The sequence below is a fragment of the Ambystoma mexicanum genome, chromosome 2p (genome assembly GCF_040938575.1).
Source record: "Ambystoma mexicanum isolate Mex_15411 chromosome 2p, UKY_AmexF1_1, whole genome shotgun sequence".
In the NCBI taxonomy this organism is placed as follows: domain Eukaryota; kingdom Metazoa; phylum Chordata; class Amphibia; order Caudata; family Ambystomatidae; genus Ambystoma; species Ambystoma mexicanum.
The window spans coordinates 1,305,997,327-1,306,024,173 of NC_090923.1; the positions used below are offsets into that span (position 1 = coordinate 1,305,997,327).

Sequence of the window (26,847 nt, forward strand, 5' to 3'; positions counted from 1 at the left end):
ATTTGTTACATCTTTCGTTGATTCAGTTTATGGATTTTGGATTGAGAAAAGTAAAACTAACTGAATAAAGTTAGGACGATACATTGCTTGAGGCTTTCAGTCTAACTCGTGATGACCTTGATAGAAAATGCAAATCTAAAAAAAAAATAAACTGCTTGTGAGCAATCTTTGTTCTTTGAATAGGCCTTTAAGCAACCAGTCTGGTTTCTGGGAATGACCATACAGGACATGCATCTGGACAGCGGGGCTGGGTGCTGAAACGACTCTTATGAACGTGCCTGGGAGTTGGTTTGTTTCTGTATTATACAGTTCTCCTGCTTGCAGGCTTTTTGGCAGTTTTGGTTCCAGGCAATGGGGCTCTGAAATGTGTGGATTCTGGCAATTGGCCAGGGTGCCATTTTTTTCTCGAAAGGATTTAGTGGTTCTGGGAAACTGCATGCGAGCTAGTTTGGTTCATGAAAAAAGGTATGCTTGTAGTTTATATTTCATACTTGTATTGCACATGTTGTCCCTATCAAAATGGCACATGAAACGTGTTTCTCTGGCAAGCTTGCTAAGCTGTTACTGAAAGTTGTTAAGTTTGTCTGTGATGGTTGTATTGATTTAAATTTGTCTCACTAGTCAACTGTCTATCGGACATGTTCTATGGTGTGTGTGTCCACTGCTTAGAAGGAAACATATCCTTATAGAAACACTAATATAAACTAAGTTTAAAATTTGAATAACTACGTTCGGGTAAGTGGGGGAAAATGGACAATTGAGTGTTAAGCATAGTAATGCTCACTCATATCATATCACTAAACTAATATATCATACATTTTATTTTCTTCTATTCAGGTCTCTTGGTGTGACTTTATGGGAGCTGCTCAGTGGTGCTGCTCAACCTTATTCAGAGCTGTCTGATGGTGAAGTCTTGGCACAGGTTGTAAAACAAAGACAAGTTAAACTCCTCGAACCACAGCTACAACACCCTTATTCTGATAGATGGTATGGTTCTTTGGATGTCTTTTCCCCCTCTTTTTTTCAAATAAAATGTGGAAGAGCAAACCCAATACATATCACGTTTGCATATCCTTTCAGTTGATAATAAATTAACAAGTAAACTTCATTAATATAGCTGGCAAGGAAAATAGTACCGTACACACTATTAAATGGAGATCTGTAGGCTGTGGTTTTAATCACACATTGATTCGATAGGGGGTTTGAGCAAATGGATTCTCCTTTTTTTTTATGAAGGGGACTGTGATGGTTGAGGTGTATATATGAACAAAGCAAACACTTCCACCACCAGCTACCTGATCTCCTACTGCACCGGTTGTGTATAAAAGCTCTACACATAAATCGGAGACAATTCTATATATTCCGTTTGTGTAAATCTCTGACCAGAACCAATATGAAACACATTTTAATTAATATCACAACATTTTATTTAAAAGAAACTGTCAACACAAGAGAAATGCACAGTACAAAACCCTAGGCAAGGTTAATTCTCTGTTGCGTTTGGAGAAGGGCTCAACAATTTACAAATAACTTTGGTCCCCTACGCCAAGTACCACCAAGTGGAAGGTTAGTGGACTACACTTCTACACAAAATAGCTTTTTAGTCTGACCAGATCATTAAAACAAGTTTTTATTTTATTTGTAGGTTTTAGATTTGATGCACAGGGCTCTGTGCACGCCACTACATTCTCACTGTGTTCATACAAATATAGCGTCCTGAAGATGGGTTTCGGCAACGCACTGAGTGTATAAGTAATCCATCTCCGGCGCTGTTGCGGTCTCCCAGAAACACATTACAGTGACGCCTGATGTAAAAACATTGTTACATCTGATTCAGACTCCCTATGTGAAAATATCTTGTTACATCTGATGCAAGCGAGCTGATGTCCCACACTAAAACATTGCTCTTTGTGGTTTAGAAAAAATCAGTCACATGTTACTAACTCTTCACTGGTGTTTCAATCAAATGTATCTCCATTCACAAATGTTAGTGTTTTTTTGTCTTTTCCAAACACAACAGAGAATTAACCTTGCCTAGGGTTTTGTACTGTGCATTTTTCCTGTTAGGTTTTTTATAAAATGTTGTGATATTAATTAAAATGTGTTTTATATTGGTTCTGGTCAGTGATTTACACAAACGGAATATATAGAACCGTCTGATTTATGTGTAGAGCTGTTTATACACAACCGGTGTAGTAGGAGGTAGGGTAGCTAGTGGTGGAAGTGTTTGCTTTGTTCATTTAATCACACATTACAAGCACACTAACCACCACCAATACCAAAGGGACCACAATTTAATGAAGTAGTAGCAAAATGAGACTATTATTTCAGCAATGGAAGACAAATCAAAATAAGTAATAAAACAAGTGGAAACTGATTTACATAAACTATGGCCATTGAGTGAGCGAGTCACGACCCAAAAATCTGTTTATAAATTCATATCTGAACTCAATTTAACCATGTACTCAGCAAATTAATCTAGAACACAAATGGATTTCAAATGATAAATTAAATTGAGTAGACATGTTTTGGAAATTATTTGACCATTGGCCATGATATACCGGTCTGCCAATGTGATACAAACTTATTTTAAGTGCACTGTAAAACTATCATTTCCCTTTACTGTGCATGGCTCATCAGAAGCATTTTGGCATCATTTTAACCTTGGCAGAAGGGGAACTCTGCATTTGGCCAAGTTACAGGCTCTACATGTTGAGCAGGTTGAGTTGATGCCTGCTCTATATTTGGTAGCTTTTCCTCTGGAATACTTTTCCACCACCTCAAGTTCCAATGCATGAAGTAGGAGCGTGAGAGCACAGGTGTGGGGCAATAGCTAAGCTACCACCACACACCAGCCCGGATGTAGTGGAGCTCTCTCCTACTTGCCTTCCAGACCTTGTGCCATATTCAAGGATTTCCCCAGCCATGCCACCCATGAAAGGACTGTCATGGGATACTGAGGGGCTTTCGAGGCTGAGAAGAGTCTCTCCTTGTAAGCCCGGAAAAAGTGTATTGCTATCCTCTGTACTGCCAGAAGCTAATTGTGGTCACCTAGTAGTGGATGTGCACTGGCTGAAGCTTTTGCAACTGTCAGATTGCCGGCACTAGGCTGCCCATGTGTACAGGTCATGTAATGGTGCAGCATCTCCACTTCTCAGCAAGGGAGTAAGAAGGCAAATCAGCGATCCACCTTGCTTCTACAGCGTTGGGCCTTTCATATGGTCACTCACAAATGACTCTGAAGAATACCAAAATTAGAGAGCTATAGTTGCAGGGAAGTAATCTTTCTTTGCCACCAATAAAATTAGATCAGTTAGCATCGCCCTAGTTTGGCGTAGTGAGTGTTCATGCACTATTTACCTGGTTTGAAATTGAGTCTAGTTGGTAGTAATTTTATTTTTATTTAAATTAAACTGTAAAATGAGTTTGAATGGATTGTGTCCTCCAACGTACTCCTCATCTTAGATGTATTCCATCCAGCTTCAGCTGCTTCGGAAATGTTTTCTCGGCAGAGGGCAGCATGCGTCGATGGTCCCTCGAGGGCCTCCGTCGAGGGTGACGTTATCGGGTATACAAGTAGCATGCGCTGTGCCCGTTGGCCTCAGTTCCTTTTTACCGCAGTACGTGTTGCTTCGGAGACTCGGCGCGCCTCGAGTAGTTCTGTGACGCAGATTACTGGAAGATATTTATGTCCTCGTCGACCCAGACCACGACCCCGCGATCGGGATTCAAAAAGTGTAAATCCTGTGGTTCAAAAATGTCCATCACGGACCCGCACCGGGAATGCCTGTGGTGTCTCGGGGGAAGGACACGACAAGGAGGCCTGTACGAAGTATCAGGCGATGACTGAGAAGGCCTTGCGAAAGAGGATGGGAAAACTGCAGATAGGTCATAAACCTCTAGCGGCGAGTCGAGGTCCCATGAGGAGAAATCTCGACACAAGAGGCATCGGTCTAGGTCCCGAAGTGATTCTCATCGCTCTTCGTCTTTGATGAAAAAGTCCAAAAAAAGACACCAACGGTCCCCTTCCACCTCGTCCTCAGACGAATCCCAAAACGAATGAAATGCCCCACAAAACATTCTTCCTCCGAAGAGTGGGAAGCATTCAGGGTAAAAATGTTGGAGGTGTTTGAAAAAGCTAAGCCTCGGTCCGCGCCTTCTTCGAAAGCCGTCCGGGAGCGTTATCGTTCCCACACTCGCGTGCCCTCGAGCCTGGGTGATCGAAGGAGGAAGGATCGTGAACCCTCCAGGACGCCGAGCGAAAAAGCCTGTCGAGTCGACTGTTTGAGGTCACCGACGCCCTCTGAAACCCTGCTTCCCTTATGGCTGCTTTGTCAAGTATTACCTATCAAAACGACTGTTTTTGAACCTAAATCTCAATGTGAACTATAGCTCACAAAGGCTCTCGATATATAAAATTCCTAAATATGAACTGCTTGTGATGGGCAATATGCTAGCCCAATCTTTTGTTACATTTGCATTAGTGAATGAGAAATGCCTGCTCCCGCTGCCCCTCCTCTGGAACCGTGGATGCACACGAGGTAGACCAGCCATGTAAATGCTTGCTTCGAAAACTGGTGATGACTCAGGACATTGGGTGACATCCTGTAAAGGGAGCTGGCCTTCTCTGTGTGGGACAGGTTTTACCCACCATGGCTTGGATTAGCTGTTCATCCAATGTTCCATATCGCCAGAGGTGAGAGCTCAGTGCCCCAGCATGGTAGATTAATGCACAAGTGATTGCTTTGTGTGCCTTCAAGAGGCCCATAATATAGCTGGTACCAAAGCCATCTGGTAGGTAAAAACAAACTGTCTATGCAAGAAATGTTGCCTTTACACAACCATTTTATGAAGTGAGGTAGAGTGCTGTCTGCTATACATGTAGTTGTTTTCTCTGCATATTTCCATCCATCCTGCCCCGTTGTGATAAGGAACCACTGCTTGATTGTGTGCAGTAAAGAAGGGTGCTTTAGGGGATTGTGTTACCCATAATTATTCCAGTTAAGGTGGAATCCATTATAGTAAATGCTTCTGCGACTGCACACATCGCTGTTGAGTATGAAATGTACTATTGCTATTATTGTCCATGGTTGTTGGATGCCATGCTCTGATAATTGGGTAGAAAAGGATGGAATGAAGGGGCTGTTCCAACAGGGATCATAAAATGGCAATTGACAGGTTAACATTGACATGACTGATAAAGCTGTTGGGGTGCTAAATGCATGCATGCACAGGCATGCCTATATTTCTGCAACGTCTTTATATCGGGACATTCAGGACAAAATCCAATATTTATCATGTGACTAACATTTCTGTTTTAGCAGTGTTTATGCTCAACCATTGTTGATCCATCCAATGTTTAAAGAAAAAGCATTAAAAATGACATTTAACATTGTCGTCACAAACTCCTCATCAAGCGAGAGCAAGAGCCTGTTCAACAGTAAGTTAGATGATGATCCCTTAGGGACGAATGAAAGATGGTTTAGAGTGAGATAGGAGATGCAATTTGAAAGAACATGAGAACCAATCTTGGTGTCCTACACCCTGATAGATTTGGTGGTGCAAAGTTTTGAACACAGGTGATGGAGCATAATTAAAACGGTCATATGAGGATCATCTTTATTCACCAGACTACCTACCCGTTTAACAGTCTTTTCTTTACTAAAGAAATTTGAATAAAAAAAGAAAGGCGCTCTCTAAAGAATTTTAGTACAAACCCAATATGTAGACCGAACAATGGATATAGACGACCAATGGATATAGAAATATATACATAGAAATAAGAAGCAACAACTATTGAGTAAATAAGTCATACATTGAAATGTCAAAATGAGGAAAGGCCTATACAATACAAATCTGGCAATGTTTCACTGTGCAAGCTTGTATATTGTGATTCTAACCAAGTTAGTTACAGTTAAGTAACTGATGTATACTTAAATGAGAATTCAGAACTTGAAGTGTTATAAAGAAAATTAGGAGTTATACTTAATATAAATATACATCCTTTCCCTATAGCTGGCATACAATAAGGATAAACTGCCTTTGATGCATATCTCTGCATTAATAGCAATGTATCGAAAGTACCAAGTAGGGCTTTTGTTGGATGATCACTACCTATGTTTGTTTTTCAGTGAAATGACTAGTTTTTAATGTGAACTGTTGATTGTAGGTTTTGGTGTACAAACCATATTTTAATGTGCAAGAAGATTGAAGTATTGTTAGTTCCACTATGAGCTCGGACTATAGTGAAGATTTGACTATTGCGCAGAAGGCTGTGTTGTATGGATAGGCTGTCAGAATGTAAACATGATTTATTTGAATTTAGATATGTATTTGCAATAAGTGAATAGATATTCATAAATTAACATATGTATTTGGAGTAAGTGAATACATTTTAATATGATGGAATCGAATTTACTTGAAGATTAAGTGTGAGAATAATTCAGTTTAAACATTACAAGAATCATAAAACGCTGAGCCCATAGCATTATTCATAGTCGCAGTCCTGTTGTGTACCCCAAGTGAGAAACTGATACTTGTAAAAGGTGATTTGATTTAAAAGGCAACCCTAATGAAATGTAAGATTGATTAATTGAAAAAAGGACAAAAATAGCTTAATATCTTTGTCTTCAGAAATGCCAGGAGTGAGGATACATGATGGCTGCATGCAAATAATTATGTAGATTTATACATCAAGAAGAAATGTACTTGTTTAAGATAACTTGCAGCAATGGTTGAACATTTGAAAAGGAATGCACATATTCGAAACCTAATTGACCGATTGGAACAGCCTTCCACATGAGATGTTGGTACTTCATTCCTATGCTTCATGCAAAAACTAAGAAAAGTGGAGCATTTGTAATGTGGGCATTCATGGCACACGTCTCACGTTTTAGCAGCCTCTCTGCACCTACCCTTCAAGAAAAGAGAGTGAGGTTGTTGGTGGAATAAAGGAAAAAGCAGATGTGAATCATGTAGTGTTGATGCTGACAGGCTCAAGTACCATGTTGGTGTGATTCTAGGTATTTAGTGGCTGAATAATGCTGGGGTATGTTTCATTGGACGGGCGAGCCCAAGATTGAACATTTTAAGTCTGCATTGCAAGGACCTATTTAGCTGTTTATAGGGAACTTACTACTGTGCACGGGGATCCATTGTCTGACTAGTGTTAGGTAGGGAGAGAGGAGAATGTGAATTGTTGGGATGGGTAATGCTTAAGCGGGGGGGAACCTTTTGGTTCACCATTGTTCTTTTAGGACTATTTAGTTGTCTCAAGGATTCTTGCTGTTCCAGTGTAGTTTAAAGTTGAGCAAGAGAGACCATCCTGATCTCCGTACTTCTTGGTGGAAAGGTTGTGTATTTTTTTTGACATGTTTATGTAAGCAGGAATGGGAGATTCAAAAGCTACTCATAGTGGGTGTCTGTTGGTGTTTTCTTCTCACTTGTCTTGTGCTGTTGTCAGTTGAAAAGCCACATTTTCAGGGATTTTACCAAGGTCCTGTGACTTTGCTCACTGCGCAGACATCTGGGCATATACAATTCCAGAGTTTGGTTGAGAAGGAAGATCCCTGCAGTGTTTGCAATTGAAGCTTTGCACGGTTATTAAGGGTGCGTTACTAGATGGTAGGACTCTCAATGGTTTGTAGTGGATGAATTTCTGTGGATTGCATGCTGGTCTATGCATATGGTTTTGGAATTGTCTGTTTTAGTGCGAGCCAGTGGACCGTTTGGAGGGCTGGGGTGATGTTTGTGTCTCGGAGAAGTAGAGTGTCTGCGTTTGGGTCTCTTCAGCATGTTTAGATGTTTTAGCAAAGTAAGCATTACTACACTATATTAGAAGTTTGTCTTCACAGCACACTTGAAGGGGGTGTTATTCTTTGTCATATAATTAATCTGTTGAAATACATTTTGGTTCTGCCTTTTTGAGTAACTTTATTAACTGAGGTAGGAACTACAATGCAAGTAGCACTTAAACATTTTTAAAGCACAGGTTTCCCGGTTTTCTTTGTGCAAATGCATTTGAAACTTACTGGTAAAAATGTCACTTTGCATTTGTCTTTTACAAGCAAGGCATCATTTGTTTGATAGTTGTGTTCATTTGATAGCATTGACTTTGGGGTCTTATCGGGTGGTTATGTTCTTTCCTACAAAATATAACTTTGGGAGGTATACTTTCTTTGAAGAAGTCCTATTAGTGATTGGTGGTAGCTCTGTGATTGCGCACGCCTTATTCATTCTGTCACTCATTTCTGTCACTCTTAAAAGGGACAATACAATGAAAACACCAAACACATTGCAACCTTTTTCATAAAATAAACTTTTTTTTTTATTGCGGACATCAAGGCAATACTCTTTATTTGCAGTCTGCTGCTCAAAATAATTGAGAACTATGAATATGTTGAGATCATGCTTTTTCATTACATGTTGATGTTTAATTTGAACTCTTAGTTGTATCGAAGTGTAGATAATGAGCATCTGCTTTCTTTTTTATGTAGGTATGAAGTTCTACAGTTCTGCTGGCTGCCACCTGAGAAAAGAATAACTGCAGAAGAAGTGCACAAACTATTGACTTATCTCCGCATGCAAAGCCAGAAGGACTCCGAAGTTGATTTTGAACAGCGATGGAATTCTCTTAAGCCAAACACTAACAATCGGCAACTTTCCTCAAACTCTGCATTTCCAATCCTAGAGCACTTTACAGGCGATGGACTCAATCATGAGATGGACGAGGTGCTTACTGTAACTGAAACCAGTCAAGGGCTCAGCTTTGAGTATGTTTGGGAAGCAGCTAACCATGATCATTATGATGAACACAATCATGCTGACCCAGACACAGCTGTGGATTATAATAACATTTTTGTGCCCGTTCCCATCAATGTTTTTGAAAAGACATTGATGGAATATGTGCCTGAAACGCAATCTACAGTATACCCTGAAAAATCAGTTATTGTTCCAGACGTACTTCCTGTTTTTGATGCTCAAAGTCCTTCGTTTGGAAGTGAATACTATATCCAGTTAGAGGAGCAAATTGGAAGAAATCACGATCTTTACAGCTCTGCATCAAGTAAATTAACTGATAAGCAAGATGATCCAAAGCAAGATGATCCACTTGGGAAAAAGTCACAATTCATTGTGCTCAGGGATCTTAACTTTGAAGAATCCAGTACTGATGTGGATTTGTTTCACGCACGAGTTGAGCCAAAAGACACCAGCATACCTGAATATTTGCACGTTTCTAGTGGTCCTGTTTTTCATAACAGGGATGGTCCCTTTGAGGAAATGGCAACCAATAAGAATGTTTTTTCTTTGCCAAAGCTAAATGGCGTAAATCCTGAAATTGCTTCCACCACTTCAAGTTTGGGTGCTCTTCTAGCAAGTAAGCCATTGTTTTGTGACCTAATACAGGAGAGTTCCAATCATTTTGAAAATGAAATCTCAGAGTCAACTTTTGGCCCAGTGAAAGATGAAGAATTGTCTGGTAACTTCTTGTTTCTTCAAAAAAATAATTTGTTGAGGGACCAACTGTCTGACCGGGGAGTCACGGATTTCAGAATGGAATTGGGAAATGGAGGTTTTGTGAACAATATATTTAAATCTTCAGGTGGAAATAGTTTAGACATTGAACTAAAACTAGCTGAACATCAATCACATTTGTCTTCAATATATGATAGAAGCACCTGTGTAGCTAAAGACATGAGCCCCGGGCTAATAGGGAAACCGTTGAGGACTTCCTCCGAAGGACCATATGAAACAGAGGAGATCAATTTGGCTGTTGAGAATAGCCTCTTGCACACAGAGGCAGATATGAAATCAAACATTGGTATAAGAATAGGTATTCCCTCCCATGGTTATAATGAAAGTGAGGATAACCCAGCTGATATACTAACTTATACCAAAGCGCCAAGCTTTGTAAAAGGTCCCCTTGATGCTGATACAACAGAAATTCAGCATTCAGAGACCAAAGAAAAGACACTAATCACTCCTCTGGATGAAATTACTCAAAGTAGTATTCTCAGCGTAGAAAATCATGTTTTTGGAAGCAACAAAGATGATCCTCTAAATCAGCAGTCTGTAACGGGCCTCTTCAATGGCCGTTCACTGGTAAATACACTTAACCCAACAGAAGGTTCAAATCCACTACAATCTTTTAATGTGGTTTTAAATGAACTACACATCGAACCTGTACAGTTTTCAGACTCTGCAAGTCAAGACAGTCTGCTAGAAGACAGCTTCTCATTACATTTTCAAAGTTTGGAACGTTCAGCAGAAACGCCCGACTCTCTTGATTCATTAGACGTTCATGAAGTTTTGACATCACATGTCCCAAGTATTCATAAACTTTTGCCACCTGACAAACCAGCGGATAGTGGTTATGAAACTGAGAATCTTGAGTCCCCAGAATGGTCCTCTCACACAAATAATGGTTCTCCAAATTCTGAGATTGTTGTGCATGGAACAGTTGTAAAAAATGTTTGTAATTTATCACCTACTCCAATAATTATTATTTCTGAAGCAGTGGAGTGCTCCAATATTGACAGCAATGAGGATAATCATGAAATAACCACAACAAGGACGTCTTCCAATACAAAACAAAATTCATACAGGGATTCTGCCTATTTTTCAGATAATGATTTTGAAGTTGAACGAAAACTGGAAGAATCGGGAAGTTCCTCGCCAATGCCCCCCTTATTGAAATCACAGGAAGGATATAATTATTTGTATGGTCCTTTTTCTGAACCTAAAGATGCAGTAAAACTTGTTAATGGCATATTACCGGAATCATTGAATGCAGATGAACATTTTGAACTGCAAACAGACCTTTATGACACCGATAGGCAGGCATTCTATGGTGAATCTGATACAGAAATGCCTGTTTTAAGGCAACCTGAAGATATTGCCAGCACTGAAGATAACCCGTATAAGGATTATTCCCCATTTACAACTGTGCACATTGCAAATGTTTCGGAATACATAAGGGACCCAGATTGGGAATCCAGCCCCATTGGACCTAGCAGTGTGGTCCCTTCTAGCACTTCCTCTGCAGTGGATGTACTTTTTGACAAGCAATCGCCTTCGCACAGTGAGGTCCTGAAGATGAAGGAGCCTGATGTTGAAGGAAAATATCTTGGTAAATTTGATTCCAGTGGATTGCTGGAATCCTCCGAGGAGGGGATTGATGCTGATGAAGAGGATGAGAACAGTGATGATTCGGATGACGACATTCGAGCTTATGACATACGCAGTTTTAGCTCAGACAGTGATGACGAGATAATACATACTGTGCCCATTGTGTTCACTGAAAAGGATGATGGAAAACATTTGAGGAGTTTGCTGAAATGTCCTATACCTCCGACCAAAGCACAATTTAATGTGGAAAGGAAAGAGAAAAAGGCAGTGACCTTCTTTGATGATGTTACAGTCTATCTGTTTGATCAGGTAACACATTATTTTACTTACTTGACCTGTAGCAATGTTTTCCAAATTAAATGTTAGATTCCATGAGTCCACACAGACTAATATGTTGGGCGGTCATGAGTGGGTAACTTAAATCAACAACTTTCCTTTTGTAGTAACAACTGTAAGATAGTGCTACAGAACTGCAGACACTTGTCCAACAAAATATATATATTGTGAAAACGTTTTTTTTCCAGTAGAGTCAGGCCTATATCTCACAGGTAAGTTTGAGTTTGCCACACTGCTACACTTTTTGCAGGAGATTGGAGTATTTCTACTACTGGTAAGGAAAATGAAAGGTGATGAAATCTACCTCTTCTCTACATTGGCTAAAAATAGTTGGTTCCTATTCATACATTTTTGATGTAATCTCATTGAAATCAGTTTTAAAATGGGGCCCACTTGAGCGGATTTGACCATCACCCGTGTTCTTAAAAGCATGGGTGCAAAAGTTGCTATTTTGGAAATTGTTTTTTTTGCATGAAGTCCTTGGACTACTCTACCCATTTAATGGTGTACACTAGAGAATTACATTTTCATCCTTTAATCCACCTTGTGCTTACATTGCACTAAATTTAGTTCTTGGGTACTTTGTTCTAGGGAGAGGTCTAACTGTTCCTGGTATTGTCAAAATGAAATGTATAACATATTGGGAAATGCTCGTCACTACCTGTGTAAGGAATACACGACCCATTTTCAGCACATTACACAACATTCACAAGGGGCATTTTCTGAACATACGTAAGCATTTGTGAGTGCATGCTGCTTAGTGGAAAATCATCTGGACAGAGGGTTAGGCCCTTTTGTCTGGATTACCTGTTTCCAGAAACCCAGCAACTAATTGGAGCCTTCACCACATCCAACATTGACCAGCATCTCAGAGAAGCACAGAACTTGCCACAGCAGAAGGGAAACTAACTCGCAGACGCTACTGAAACAGTACTGAAACATGCATTCTGTCAACAAAACTATTCTTGGAAAGGGGAGGGGCGTAGAGTTTTTTTAAAGCCCCTCACCTGGTGAAATGATAGTCTCTGATTGGTGCAGAAAGTCAGGTGTGCAGCCAGTTTGAGAGGGAGAGATAAACACAGAACCATCAAAAGCAGCACCATATAAAAGGTAACAGATGCAGCATGTGGGTTGTTCCGGTGAGGTCACAGGAAGAGGTGAAGGTGTACAGAGACCAGGCAGAGCACTGACAGAGGAGCTAAGTGTTGGATTGTTGGCGGCAGAGCATAACTTTATTCGGTCATATGACGGTCAAAGTACACCCTAACAAATCAAATCTAACGATATTCTACCATATTTACAGCAAAGTAATAAAAAGGAAAAGTTCCAGCATAATAGCACTCACTGGTGACGATAGTACAAAAAGGCTAATCATAACCCCGGTTGCATGGCTTCCACTGTTCCAATACCACTGTAATTGCCAGATTGCCGGGTGCCCAGAGGAATGAGATTTTCACCAGATGGAACGTTGATGGTGAGGAAGTGTTTGGGGGGCAGGTTGGGGTGTATGCGCACAGTGGTGTAGAATCAGTGGACCACCTGCCCACAATACTGCTATCAGTGATAGTCGGTCCATGACGCATGAGTCTTCCCAATACTTCCCAGGCCATGTGACCATCCCTAAAAGCCAATTTTTCACTGATCAGTCTGTGGCACCCTACTATAAACTCCCGGGTCACAAAAGCTCAGTCCTCGATTCACGCCTATCAGGGGGCAGTTTGGGTACCCCATGAAGAAATACTATGGTCCATTTGGCCTCCCTCGTTCTTGGCGCTTGGGCGAACCCCTCCCCAGGATGATGGTTACATGCACTAATTGCCCTCGCCGTGGGACTCTTGATACTCGCTGTTCTAGGTGCTCTGTCCTTCGAGCGAAGGAGGTTACCACCCAAAGTAAGGGGCCTGTTGGTCTCTCCAGATAAATTGCTTTTTAGCGTCTGATAAAGCTTGGACTGGCTCATCAGTGTAGACATTGAGGACATGTGGGGCAATGTTTGTATTGGAGGGTGGAGGATGTAGCCCTCCAGCGACAATGGTAGTATCTTGGATCGCTCCCAAATGGCCCTCTCCGGCCTCCCTCCACCCCCTCCCCTACCCTTGGCCTCGATTAGGTCTAATAACAGTTTTTTTTTATAACTGCCAGTTCAGAGTGAAATTCTTTGGGTGGCAGGCTTGGGTGCCCAAAGGGGAGTTGGTCAGAGACGGGAACTTGCCCCTGAGAGGTCTCACTCCAGGAGCTACAGATGGAACTGCCAGTGGAACTGGGGGGGAACGCTTTTCCTCTAAAGATTCTTCGGCCGCCATAACCATGTCCATAAGGATCCAAGGCTAGGTGTACAAAGGTAGACGGCAGGTGAGCTGCAGCACGGCCCAATAAGCCAGTTCAGGTGGGCGATACCAGGGGGGGGGGGCCCAGGTGCCAACCCGCAGGGCACAGTGAAAACCAGAGGGGAAGCCACTAAGGCACAGTCCTTGAGTGCCTGCTCAGTTCCATTGGCTGATGAATCGGATTTCCCAACATTGGCCATACCATTGGGGCCCCGAGAATTAGAAGGCAAACTTGTTATGCTCAGGCTTGTGTTGGTTAGTGCAGTGGGAGCTTTCCCCAGGGTTTGCAGCTACAAAGTTGTCCATGTGGTCAGGAAAGACCGGCCAGTGGGCAGTTGAGGCCGTTGGTTCCCCCCAATCCCCACGCCGGCCATATTGTCAGGGTATTGAACAGCCTTGTTTCTTTGGTGGTGGGCCTCTGCCATGATGTTGGGAATACTGTTCAAATTAAGTTCTCACTAAACTACTCCCTGGGTTCTCTTCCCCGGGGCAACAGCAGATATGGAGGTAGCAGTTGCTGCCAGAGCGGGGGTCCTCTCTGGAATATTGACAGTAACAGGCGGGTGATCAGTTCCCTTAGTCACTTGGCAGCCCCCCTTTCTTCTTGCTACTTTGATTTTGCAGTTGGATTTGGGGCCAGGGTGGGATTCCAGGTTGGACAAGAGGCCAGTTGCAGAGGAAGAAGGGGGTAGGGGGGGGTCAGACTCAACTATCTCCATTGTCTCATTTGTAGGTTTTCCAATTATTCCAAAATGCCCCCCACAACATGCCAAATCCCCTCCCTGGCTGACTTCCCAGTTTCTGCTTGCTCGCACCTCAGAAAAGTCTGTCAATGGTAATTCCAGACAAGTGTGAGGACCCCTGTAGGGCCGGCAACACCCTTGCGGGACGCCAACACCCCGCGCCCTTGTGCCCGCGGGCTTCACTCTTCCAGGGCAGGGTGCAGGGCTTTGAGAGTGGAGGGGGCATGGCCAACGGCACCGGCAGCAACCGAGGCCCTCCTGGCCCAAAACGAACAGGGCAGGACGCCAACACCCCGCACCCTTGACCCCGCAGAGCTTAGTACAGATGAGGTAGTTGTGAGTGTGATATGTAGCAAGTGGGCAGAGGCTGTATAGAAGGTTAGCGAGATGGAGAGCTGGAGAGAAAGATAGTGTGGGAGATGGGTGTAGGGGAGTGAGGCAAGAAGCTGGTGTGAACAGGAGTGAGTGTCAGGAATGAGTGAGGCTAGTAAATAAGAGTGTAGGACTGGGATGGTGGTTCAACGGGTGTGGGAGAGAAGTGGGAATGGGGTGAGGATGAGTGTAGTTAATGTGTGAGCAGGGCAACATAGCCCGAAGTTTGGTGAAGAAGAGTAGTAGTGAATGAATATATATATAGCTTTATTTTTGATTTGTGCAATCAAAGCGAAGTACATACTGTAAGAAACTGCTTATAAAAACCAGAATTGCATATGATTAACTATATAAAAATGAAAATAACATTCTATTTAAAAACAATTTAAAATTGTCAAATGGATACAACCCCTCAGTTTCAGCACATGATCATCCTCCTTAACCACGCCCTGTGCAAATATCTAGCAACAAAATACAGAATTTTAAGCTCATTGCTTTTCAAACATTGGGTCCATTGCATCTGCTGCCCTTCTTATCCCTTTCAGATTGATGATTGGCTTTATGTACATCACTCGTAAGTCTTTGTAACTGCGGCAGAACAAGACAAAGTGGGGGACAGGCTTGCAGCCCCACACGCCAAGCTTTTAATGTTATTTTGCCATACCAATTCCTCTTGAAGGAGGCCACTCGTAATGGCCCCGCTCGAAGGTCATGAAGTGAATGGGCATAGCCTGGATTAATAACATCCAGGTACTGTTTGTATCCAAAAGTTACCTTGACCCCCAGATATGGTTTGCCACAAGAAAGCCTTGCACAGGCTGCCTCCATTGTTTGTCTGCAGTCCAATCTGCATGCTGTTTTTACAAGTCTTGGAATTGGCTGGATTGCTAGATGGACTTTCCCAGAGTGAACCCAAGCCCAATCACATGCACCAGAATTGTATGTGTTTCAGCCATGTAGTAGTGCAGAGTGGGGAGATTAGTAGTCGTGCAGAGAGAGTAGTCTGAAGGAGGGGATTAGAACAGAGGAGGGAGAAGGAAGTAGTAAGATCCATGAAAATATAACATCAGAGTTCTGAAAAGGGAGGAGAGAAACCTCTGAGAAACGTGGGAAGGAGAGACTGTGGGTGAGTTGGATGAGGAGAGTAGGAGGCAGAAGAGAACAAAGTGGAGTATTGTTCTTTAACATTTCAACAAAAAGGACAAAAACAATCTTTCTGGTTCTTCCAAATAGACAAATGCTGACCCACAGTGAGCAAGTTCACTACATTAGTATCAAGATACACATCTATGACTCTTGAAAGTTTGGTACTGTCTCATTCCCAGTGATGAGATTGTGAAATGCACCATGTTGGCATTTTTATCAATTCAATATATTCTTTAAGAATCCCACAAATATTTGAATGTATTGAGTTCACCCTAGTTACAAAATAGGGGCAGGATTATTAAACAATATTCCATGATCTAGATTTGTATAAAAGTTCACTTATTTGATCTTTATTTAATTAATATGTCAGATCCATGTGTGGTCGAGTCATTTAACATACAAATGAGTCCATACATAATGCCACATAACTAGTGGTAAATGTTTAATTATGCATGTGAAAAGGCTGGAGCAGACACATTTATGAAATGTGTCCTCCTTTATTTGTAAAATAGATGGATCTTCAATCCATATATGTCAGGGCCATGAAGTTTGATGGCCTTTGGCTTTGCACTATTTTAACTGTCAGTTTTGGTAGATTACAAGCATTTTTCTTGGGTATCAGTCAGTATAACGCCAGAAGACTGTCTCAGACGTAATGTGTGCTCTCCCACTCCAATTCTTTGAAAATGTTATCCCTAGATAAGAAAAGCTGTTAACATTGTCCAATTTTAGCCATTTTAAAGTAATATGTAGGGCGGAGACCCTTTACCTCCTCTACTTAAAAATCTTTGACTTTGATCCATTTCCTGATAAAGGTTGCTTCTTCATAAAACCTGTGTATTTAAGGGCCTCCGCCTCACTCCGGGTGTGAGCACAATCTAATGTAGGTTGACCATCTATCACAGTTTTCAGTCCCATACCAAAGGTGTGGTGTAAAGGTTAATTGAGGCCATGACACAACCTTGCTGCAGCCCTCTTGTAGCCTTGAAAAACATTTGTACATTCCCAACCCAGTCCATAACTAACAATGCATCTTCATGTAACGATTTAAGGATAGACAAAGTGGAAAGGGTCATTTATAGCTGACAGACCTCCCATAAAACTTGCCTCGCTACTATATTGAAGGCCAAGGAGATTCATAAAACCCAGACATATTGGAGACCTATACAGAAAATATTTAGCTACTACTAGATATAAATGTAAAGCTTGATCCTTTGTGCCGATTCTGGTCCTAAACCCAAGATTAACTAACTTCAAGCCCCACGCGATAATCAACAATTTATAGTGTCTGGCCCATTTCCAGAAATGTATGAATCTAACAGTCTGTCTTTACACATCTAAAACTGTTATCTTGCTTCTCAGCTGTGAACATTGCATCATACTTCAATTTAAATGGCCCTCCTAAACCATCCAATCTGGTCTGGAATTTGGAGATTATTATAACACTTCTCCTGCTGACAATGCAATAGGGCTATGCTTTCTTCCTCCTAAGCACAACATCGGATGATGCTCAAAAGGATTGCCGTCAACTTAGCTTTGCTACCTTCTTGCATTGACAAAAACATCCCTTTACCAAAGCTCCAGAGAGCAAACCTGAACTGCTCTCCACATCCCATGGTTGAGGGAATTTGACCATATAACACCTACATTCAGATAATTTCACTGGGTCCAAATTAAGAGTGCAATTCTGAACTTTTTGCTCAACTCACAAATCTATGTATAGCCGCGCAATAAACTACCTAAGGAAACTTCCTATTATGCCAACCTCCAGATGCCCGCTGTTGGCCCCACAACAGTCTTACTACTCAGTGATGGAAACATTTTGGAGCAGAATAAAATAGCTTCCAAGCTTTTTCTCGAGTCGCTCTTCCTTTACATCTTCGGCTAGAGTCCATATTCATGGAAATCCTCAATGCCTCTCTACCCATCATATCCCCAAAGCTATTTGAAGCAGTCATGACGTTGTGTCCTATGTTGGTGTTTAAAAATTTCAAGTTGAAAGTCACTATCCAGGCGTAAGTTGCTCACCGCTGGCATTAATGCACACAAAAAGCCATTGCTGAGTCAACAGAGTGAATTATCACTCGTTTATGGCTCGTGGCAAATAGATATTGCATCTTGAACAAGCTGAACAGGAAAACGAAAGAATTTCTGCCGTTCACCAACTGAGGACTTCCATGTAAGCCTCCCTTCTTTTATAAATTATGCAAAGCTTTTGATTAGTTATGGTCTTCACATTAGTTGTACCTAAGTAGATAAACTGATTACTGCATGGTTGTTATGCTCGCCTGGCTCCCACAGGGGTGTAGAGCGGAACTGGACAGCCACAGTCTCCACCAACGTGATGCGTAGTGCAGAGATGACTGACTGGACTGGCCCACCTAGCTTTGTCTGCTTGACCCGTAGAAGTAGTCTCCTAAAGACTGGGAAAGGGAATTAGCCCCCCGTGGATTTGAGTATTAACACCTCACTGCGTCCCCACGTATCACTTCTGACATTCCCTTTCACAAATCTCACCTTATAGTTTTGTATGATGAGCCCTCCATCCTGCGAAGAATGCAGGGGCGCGTTGATGGCCAGTTACTTCACTGGCTTCAGGATATTGGAAGAGTTCTGGGCAAATCATGGCTCCAAACCTCCGGGCGAAAGGCCGTAAGTATATAGTACTAATGAGTTCAAAATGTCCGATTAATCACTCTTGTTCAATTCCTTGTTTCTTTTGCAGCTTAGACCCAAAAGTTGATCGTTGTGTGGCAGCTGAAAGCGTTCAGGTAAGTCTGTTTTGTAACACTGTCTGGTAAATGATGCCATGGTTTAACTTGCTGCTTTCTCTTTTCTTGCAGGTGCAGTGTAGGAAGAGTTGGCGTGCTGGTGGATAATACGTCCTCCGGTAAATCAGGTAAGCATATGGTGGCAAGAGATTGTCCTAGTTTGTTCCCTTGGCTCACCTTGTTGTTTTCCTGTCCCGCTTAGGCGCTGGAATGTGGCAACCAGGTGATGGAGGCAGCACCGGATCGTAGAGATGCTGCGAAGAACGGTGATTATGGCGCGGCGCTGCTGCTGGTGATGCGACGCATTTAAAATGAAGTCTGTTTCTGGTTCGAAGATGCGCTGAATCCGAAATCGGGTAATAAATCCAGTAAAGTTCTTGTTCTAACCTTTCTTCTTTCCCTTCTTTCTAGGCGCTCTGGACTCGAGGCGGGCGTGGCAGGATGCTGGATGCCGACTGCAGACACGGTGAGCGTTGCGCTGCTGGATGCAGAATAACGCGAAGCATGTGCTGCTCTTCGGGCGTGGTTTAAATAGCCTTTAAAGTAGTCCCAGGTAAGTATTCTTCCACAGCCACACCCGAGTAACAAAATAGTCCCTTCAAGCCTCACATGGGCTTGGATGCTTGGATCCCTTGCAGCATGGTCTGCATCAGGTAAGTTTTAACATGAGCCTGGCGCCAGGACTGATGTCCCATATGAGCCTGGCGCCATAGGCGCCAGGACTGTACCCAGATAGCCCCTAACAGGGGTTGCTGGGTTTGCTCCAGGTAACATGATGCCTGCTTCCGGGGTTGATGGACTTGGTCTGGATGCCTGGGGGTAGGCATCATGACAATAGTCTGTGGCTCTGCAGAATCTCTAAGCCTTATGGTGATACAAATGGAGAAAACTAATTTCTGTGACTTTACACTCCTGTAAGGAATGCAACCATTGTCTTCAGAGGGATTTCATGTAAGAAACATGGAATGTAAGCAGAAATGGTAAGCCCAATACACTTAAACTAAAAACATTCAACACATCCAAAGGTACAAGATTTGTTATCCCAGACCGATCCCGAATGAGGGATCATTAATCCGAAATGCATTGGACAATAGCAACTTTCTGTTTTGCAATGTTAATGGTTTTTGATTGGATTTACAAATGAAATTTGTTAAAATATGTTTTCAGTAATTGTCTTGAATATAACTGAAGGGTTACACCCAACACTAGGAATGAGGTTCTTGGTTTATTGGTTGCTTCAAATATTGGGTGCCAGTCTTGTTAGATACCCAGTCACACTGAACCAGGAAGCCAAACTTCTCGATTTGAGCCATAGCTAAAGCGTCCTCATCCTAGTCCCTTTTTAAATCCATACGGAAATAGGCCTTCATGGAGTCCATGACACTAGCTAAAGAGACACTGTTCAGCTCTGTGCATAAGAAACACATTTCCTGTAGGAAAGAGAAGATTAGGACAATGGGGAAGAGTAAAAAGGCTCCCCTCATGCCAAGATAGTCTAAGGACAACAAACGCTATGACAAAACCAGTCCTTTGCACAGACTCTGGCCAATGTCGGAATGCTAATGCAGTACAGACAAAAAGGATAAAAACAAAATCGGCTGAGTTACATGAATGTTTGGACAAGCACCCTTCAAGGGAACACAAGTGTGCGTGTGTATATATATATATATATATATTTTTCTGATGTTTGTTAATCTGCTTAGTAGTGTGACGTCCACTGTACCCAAGATCCCTCACGCGTCTAGGATCCTCGGATTGTTTTTTTCTACCATACTGGTCGAAAGCATTTTGCGGAGTCCCCTGGCCTTAGCCATACTTTTGCCAAAATATTGATTAATTTACATACTTCCCCATCCCAACGTCTAACTTCGACACTCGACGCCGGCTGGAGAAGAAATAGACAGTCGGCTGCTGCATGACGGATTTGGGCCTCGGAAGGCCTCTGGCCTCGGCCCGGGCCTTGGAAGGCCTCTGGCCTCGGCCCTGCAAGTAGGGAGAGTGGGGGGTTGGACATACTCTACACTCTTGATATATAGGAACACCTTATACATTTCCTACACTCAACAGCCCGCTGCCTCAAGGTGCGTATGGAGGGTACCCCTTTTCAATTCTGCCCCACGTGCAATCGCAAATACCCTTGGGTCGACAGGCACGCCACGTGCAATCTCTGCTTGCCGAGGGACCATCCCGAAGCGAACTGCAGAGCGTGTAGTAGGTTTAAACCTAAGACACTTAAGGACCGTTCGACGAAGCGTTGGGCCCACCACGCCAGGCAGGCGGCCATGGCAGCGGAGGGCGCCTTCAGTGATGGCAGCGACGCCGTGCTTTCGGACGGCGAGGGCATAACGGCGTCGAAAGACAGCCGAGCGTAGGTCCCCGACCTCGGAAGGTCGTCCGACAGAGCGGCTATGGGGAAGACCCCCGGCGACACAGGCGCTTCACACACCACACACACTAAACACATGAAGTCCAACCGAGACTCGACGACGTCGAGTTCTCGGAAAGAGGCACAAACAGAACGGTCCGAATCGGTGTGCTCTGGGCGTTCAAGATCGCTGCATGACTCCAGGCAATCATCCACTCTTGCCAAGAGTGCCTCGCTCCCTAGGCTAACAGAAGTTTGATCGTCGGAAGACGAAGACGACTTCCACCCCCAGGCCGCACTCCAGGAGTCGGTGCCCGCAGACAAGATCAGCGCGGCCCCACGTTCGAAGGACAGGGACTCTACCCCCGATCCTCGACGCCAGGCTTCGAAAACCTCCGGAGCCACAAAGGGACAGATAAGAACGAGAACGAGGTTTTCGCACGTGCAGCAGAACATTTCCATATTGACACCCACGGTGTCCAGGAAGAGAGGGACTTCGCGGAGGAGTTAGTGGGAGAAAGGAGGCCTGTTGTCCAGACCATCCCCATCCTTAAGTCTATTCAGCGAAGAATAGACCCGTCCCTGGTGAACCCGAACCTCACCAGAGCAGTCAATCCCAGAGTTGAAAAACTTTTCAGGGCAGCTCAGCCTGACCCTCTCTATATAAGAGGACATCTGAAGCCAGAATCCCTAGTTGTCACTAACACTCGTAAGAGGGCTGGAACACCCTTGTCATCGTCCGAAGTTCCTCCAGACAAGGAGCAAAAAACTATATGGTTTCGGCAGGAAAGTAGCTTCAACGTCCGCCTATCAAGCAAGGATTGCAAACTCCACCACCCTGTTGGCCAGCTACAACTGCCATCAGTGGGAAGAAGTCGAGGCACTCATAGCCTCTGCACCAGAACCCTTAAGGGGCCAGTTAGCACGAATTTCCGCAGAGGGTAGAGCCGTGTCTGGTTGCATTTTAAAAGCAACTTTTGATGCCGCGGACAACACAGGCAGATTGATAGCAGAAGGTACTGTTATCAAGAGACATGCGTGGTTACGGCAGTCTGGTTTTAAGGCAGAAACCCAGGCATCATTGTTGGACAAACCGGTGGAAGCCGATCTGTTTGGTAAGGCGGTCGAGGACGCGCTGAAGAATGCCAAGGACGAATACGAGACACTCAAGTCCCTTGGCCAGTTAACCAATTAACCCCCTAACCAGAGAGGGAATAGTAATTTTCGTCGCCCACGTGGCCAAAATTCCCAGAGAGGATCAAACTATTCCCAGGGGCAGGGTACACAGTGGAACAACAGCCAACAGTGTACCCAGGGTTACGGCAGGGGTAATAGGAGGGGACGTGGTGAAGGCAGAGGCAGCCCCAGTAAAGGAGGCGGCACGCCTCCACCAAAGCAGTGACGCTCAGTTCAGGGTCCCTTCTCACGCAACCCCAGTAGGAGGACGCATTTCCAACTTCACCCAGGCTTGGGAAAGGATCACATCAGACAGATGGGTGCTGTCAACAGTATCCGCAGGGTACTGTATAGAACTACTGCAGCGTCCCTGGAACCATCCTCCACGACAAAGAGTACACTCTTTAGAACATCAAACATCAGAAGATTCTCCTCGAGGAGATCGCCTATCGGCTAGCAAAGGACGCGATAGAACTCGTCCCGGGACACAGGTAAACAAGGGTATTTATTCAACTTACTTCCTTGTGCCAAAAAAAAATGTGACAATGCGCCCAGTATTGGACTTACGGCCTGCCAACAAGTATGTCAAGCCCCAAAAGTTTCGTATGACTAAGCTGCAAGAGGTAATCCCCCCTCCTAAAAAAGGGGGATTACATGGCAACCTTGGATATGAAAGATGCCTATTTTCATATTTCCATGTTCCCAGCGCACAGAAAGTACTTGCGCTTCAAGGTGGACAGTCGGCACTACCAGTTCAAGGTACTGCCCTTCGGGATAGCTTCGGCACCAAGGGTATTCACCAAGGTACTGGCGGTGGCGGCTGCACACCTATGCAGGGAGGCAATCCCGGTGTACCCTTATCTGGACGACTGGCTCATAACGGGGAAAACCCCAGTAATTTGCAGAACAAACATTCAAAGGACCATCGACCTCCTCCACGAGTTAGGTTTCTCAATCAACGAGAAAAAGTCAAGCCTGGTACCAAGCACCTCCAAACAGTTCCTAGGAGCAAACCTAGATACTCAAGAGGGGTTGACATTTCCTTCAGAGGAAAGAATTCGGAATATACTACAAATTCCGCAATATCAGTCCGGTCACCAAATAACGGTACGCAAAGCAATGCGTTTGCTGGGCATGATGGCGTCATGGATTTACATGGTCCCCCACGCGCGCCTGCACGTGCGTCCCATGCAGGAATGGTTGGCGAAACAGTGGTCTCAGGCAAGTGGTCAGTGGGACGATCTAGTGGTCGTTTCGCCAACACTGGTACAAAGCCTTCACTGGTGGACAAGAGAGAATCTTGCACAGGGGAAACCCTTTTACGATCCCGGAGTACAGGCAGTAGTCATTACCGATGCATGTCTGACGGGGTGGAGAGCTCACCATCTCCACCACACAGCTCAGGGTCTCTGGTCTCCCTCAGTGGCCAAGAACCACATCAACCTGCTTGAGCTTCTGGCAGTATTCAGAGCGCTTCAAGCGTTCGAGCCCCACCTACTAAACCTGTCAGTGCAAATCCAGACGAACAGCACAACAGCCATGTTCTACCTGAACAAGCAAGGAGGGACTCGTTCGCCAAATCTGTCCAAGCTTGCCCAGAAAATCTGGATATGGGCACTCAAACGGAACATCTTCCTGTCATCACAACATGTTCCAGGGGAGCTCAATTCCCTAGCGGATGCTCTGAACAGAGACTCCCTCCCAGAGGAACACAAATGGGTTCTACCCAGAGAGGTCGTAGAAGAGATCTTCTCTCAGTGGGGTTTCCCCACTATAGACTTATTCCCCACAAGCGAAAACAGACAATGCCCAGGATTTGCATCCATGTTCCCCCAACCAGACTCCCAGGGGAACGCCCTGTGGATGAACTGGTCAGGGATGTTTGCGTATGCTTTTCCACCAACTCTTCATCAGGAAGGTGGTCAACAAGATGAACAGAGTCGATGACGCTCGTCCTAGTTGCTCCCATGTGGGTAAGACCACCGTGGTTCACACACCTACGCAGGATGGCGGTGTGCGAGCCCATCAAACTTCCAGCCTGGTACAACCTACTGTCCCAGCACCAAGGTCAAACAGTGCATCAGCAACCCAATTCAATGAACCTGGCAGCATGGCTCCTGAGGTCATAGAGTTTGGACATCTCAATTTACCTCAGAGGTGTATGGACATCCTAAAGGAATCTAGGAAACCAAACACAAGACACTGTTACTTTGACAAGTGGAAGAGATTCGTTATCTGGTGCCAGAGTCAACAAATCAACCCAGTTGATTGCACTCCTTCCACTATTGTTACATATATGCTCCATCTGCTAGATGCAGGGTTGGTTTTTAACTCGCTGAAAGTACACCTGGCAGCCCTGTCGGCATACACCACTTCCCATAACAAGGTCTCGTGGTGGAAGGTAACAGTAGTAAAAGCCTTCATGGAAGGAGTAAAGAGACTTCACCCTCCTATTTCAAACCCACCACCAGGGTGGGACCTTAATGTGGTGCCATCTAAGCTCATGGGCCCCCCTTTCGTGCCCATGCATAAAAGCAGTCTCAAACACCTGACTTATAAAAAGGACTTCTTAGTAGCTATTACTTCTATAAGAAGGGTCAGTGAAATTCAGGCTGTCAGTGCAGGATCCCTTCTTTACTGTCCATAAAGACAAACTGGTTTTACGCACACACCCTAGGTTCTCACCTAAGTTTATATCTAAATTCCACGTAAACCAGTCCATCGAGCTTCCGGCTTTCTTCCAGGACCCTCAAAGCTCGGCTGAGATGAAACTACACACCCTAGATGTGCGTAGGGTGGTCCTCTATGTAAATAAAACCAGACCGCTAAGGAGAACAGATCAACTGTTTGTCTCCGTAGCTACAGGCAGAGAGGGGGATCGCGTCTCTAAAGGTGCCATCTCGAAGTGGATTATGAACTGTATCCAGCTGTGTTACTCACTCTCTGAAAGAACTCTGCCTTTCACGCCAAGACCCCACTCTACTAGAGGCATTGGGGCCACTCTGGCTTTCATTGAAAATGTACCCCTTGACACCATTTGCAAAGGAGCTACTTGGAGCTCTATTCACACTTTTACTCAGCACTACTGCGTTGACACCCATTCCAAGGCAGATACACAAGTGGGACAAGCGGTTCTAAGACACCTATTTGCTCATGACCCTTCTCACATCCCACCTCCTTCAGGTACTGCTCGCTAATCTATGCACAGCATGTGATCTAAGCAGATTCCACAAGTCTCAGAAGGGATACATTACTCACCGTAATCGTATTTCTGATGCTTGTATCTGCTTAGATTCACATGCGACCCACCCTTCCTCCCTCTGAGAGAAGGCGCATGGTTGCTTGTAGTATTACCTTTCTATCTATCTGCTTGGATTATCTATACTCACGCTACTCCATGTCAGAAAAATACAATCTGAGGAGCCTAGACGCGCGAGGGATCTTGGGTACAGTGAACGTCACACTAGGGATAGTATTACTGGCACGCCCTGTGTCGACGCCCATTTTCGAGTTTCGAAAAACAAACTGTAATACTCCGCAGCTTCCACTAGATGTCGGCCTATGCACAGCATGTGAATCTAAGCAGATACAAGCATCAGAAATACGATTACGGTGAGTAATGTATCATATATATATATTCCGAGGCTTGTGGAATCTGCTTAGATCACATGCTGTGCATAGGCCGACATCTAGTGGAAGGTGCGGAGTATTAGTTTGTTTTTCGAAACGAGAAAAAGGACGTGACACAGGGCGTGCCAGTAATTCTATCCCTAGTGTGACGTCCACTGTACCCATGATCCCTCACGCCTGTAGGACCCTCAGATTGTTTTTTCCGCCATACTTGTCGGAAGCATATCGCGGAGCCGGTCAAGTGGCACAGCGAGTAGAGCGCTCTCCTTGACACCCGTGCAGAGCTTGCTAACACAGGTTTGAATCCAGGCAAGGCCAAACTCAGCCTTTCATCCTTCCGAGGTCGATAAATGAGCAGTAAACACCGTGGGTAATAAAAAGCTGCGCTCAGATACCTGAGGGTTCGTAGCGCTATATAAATGCCATATTATTATTATTAAATTATTACGTAGAAGATCGACGTCGGTACTCAAGACCGAGGAAGAGCAGCCGTCGAGACTACACGACTGACTTTGGGCCTCAGAAGGGCTCTGGCCTCGGCCCGGGCCTCGGAAGGCCTCTGGCCTTAACCCGGGCATCGGAAGACTCTCTCAGGGAGAGTGGGGGGTGGACACACACTCGTTTCCTACATATACCCACCCGCTGCCAAATAGTGACATATGGAGAGTACTCATTTTAAATTCTGCCCAAAGTGTAACCCATGTTTCCCTGGGTAGACAAACGCAATACGTGTAACTTGTGTCTCCCACGGGAACATCCCGAGGCTAATTGTAGAGCTTGTAAGCTCTTCAAAGCAAAGACACTCAAGGACCGCTCGACCAAGCGCTGGGCCCACTACGCCAGGTAGCTAGAGG

The 26,847-nt window shown here is 44.2% G+C and overlaps 1 protein-coding gene across 1 annotated transcript in view; it reads left to right on the forward strand.

The window, feature by feature from the left end:
- The window catches only part of LMTK2 (lemur tyrosine kinase 2), a 471,403-nt gene that overhangs the window by 264,331 nt on the left and 180,225 nt on the right, over positions 1 to 26,847 (forward strand). The window contains exons 10-11 of the mRNA XM_069645647.1: positions 838 to 987; positions 8,496 to 11,436. Of these exons, the coding sequence (XP_069501748.1) occupies positions 838 to 987; positions 8,496 to 11,436 (3,091 nt within the window). The remainder of the gene's footprint in view (positions 1 to 837; positions 988 to 8,495; positions 11,437 to 26,847) is intronic.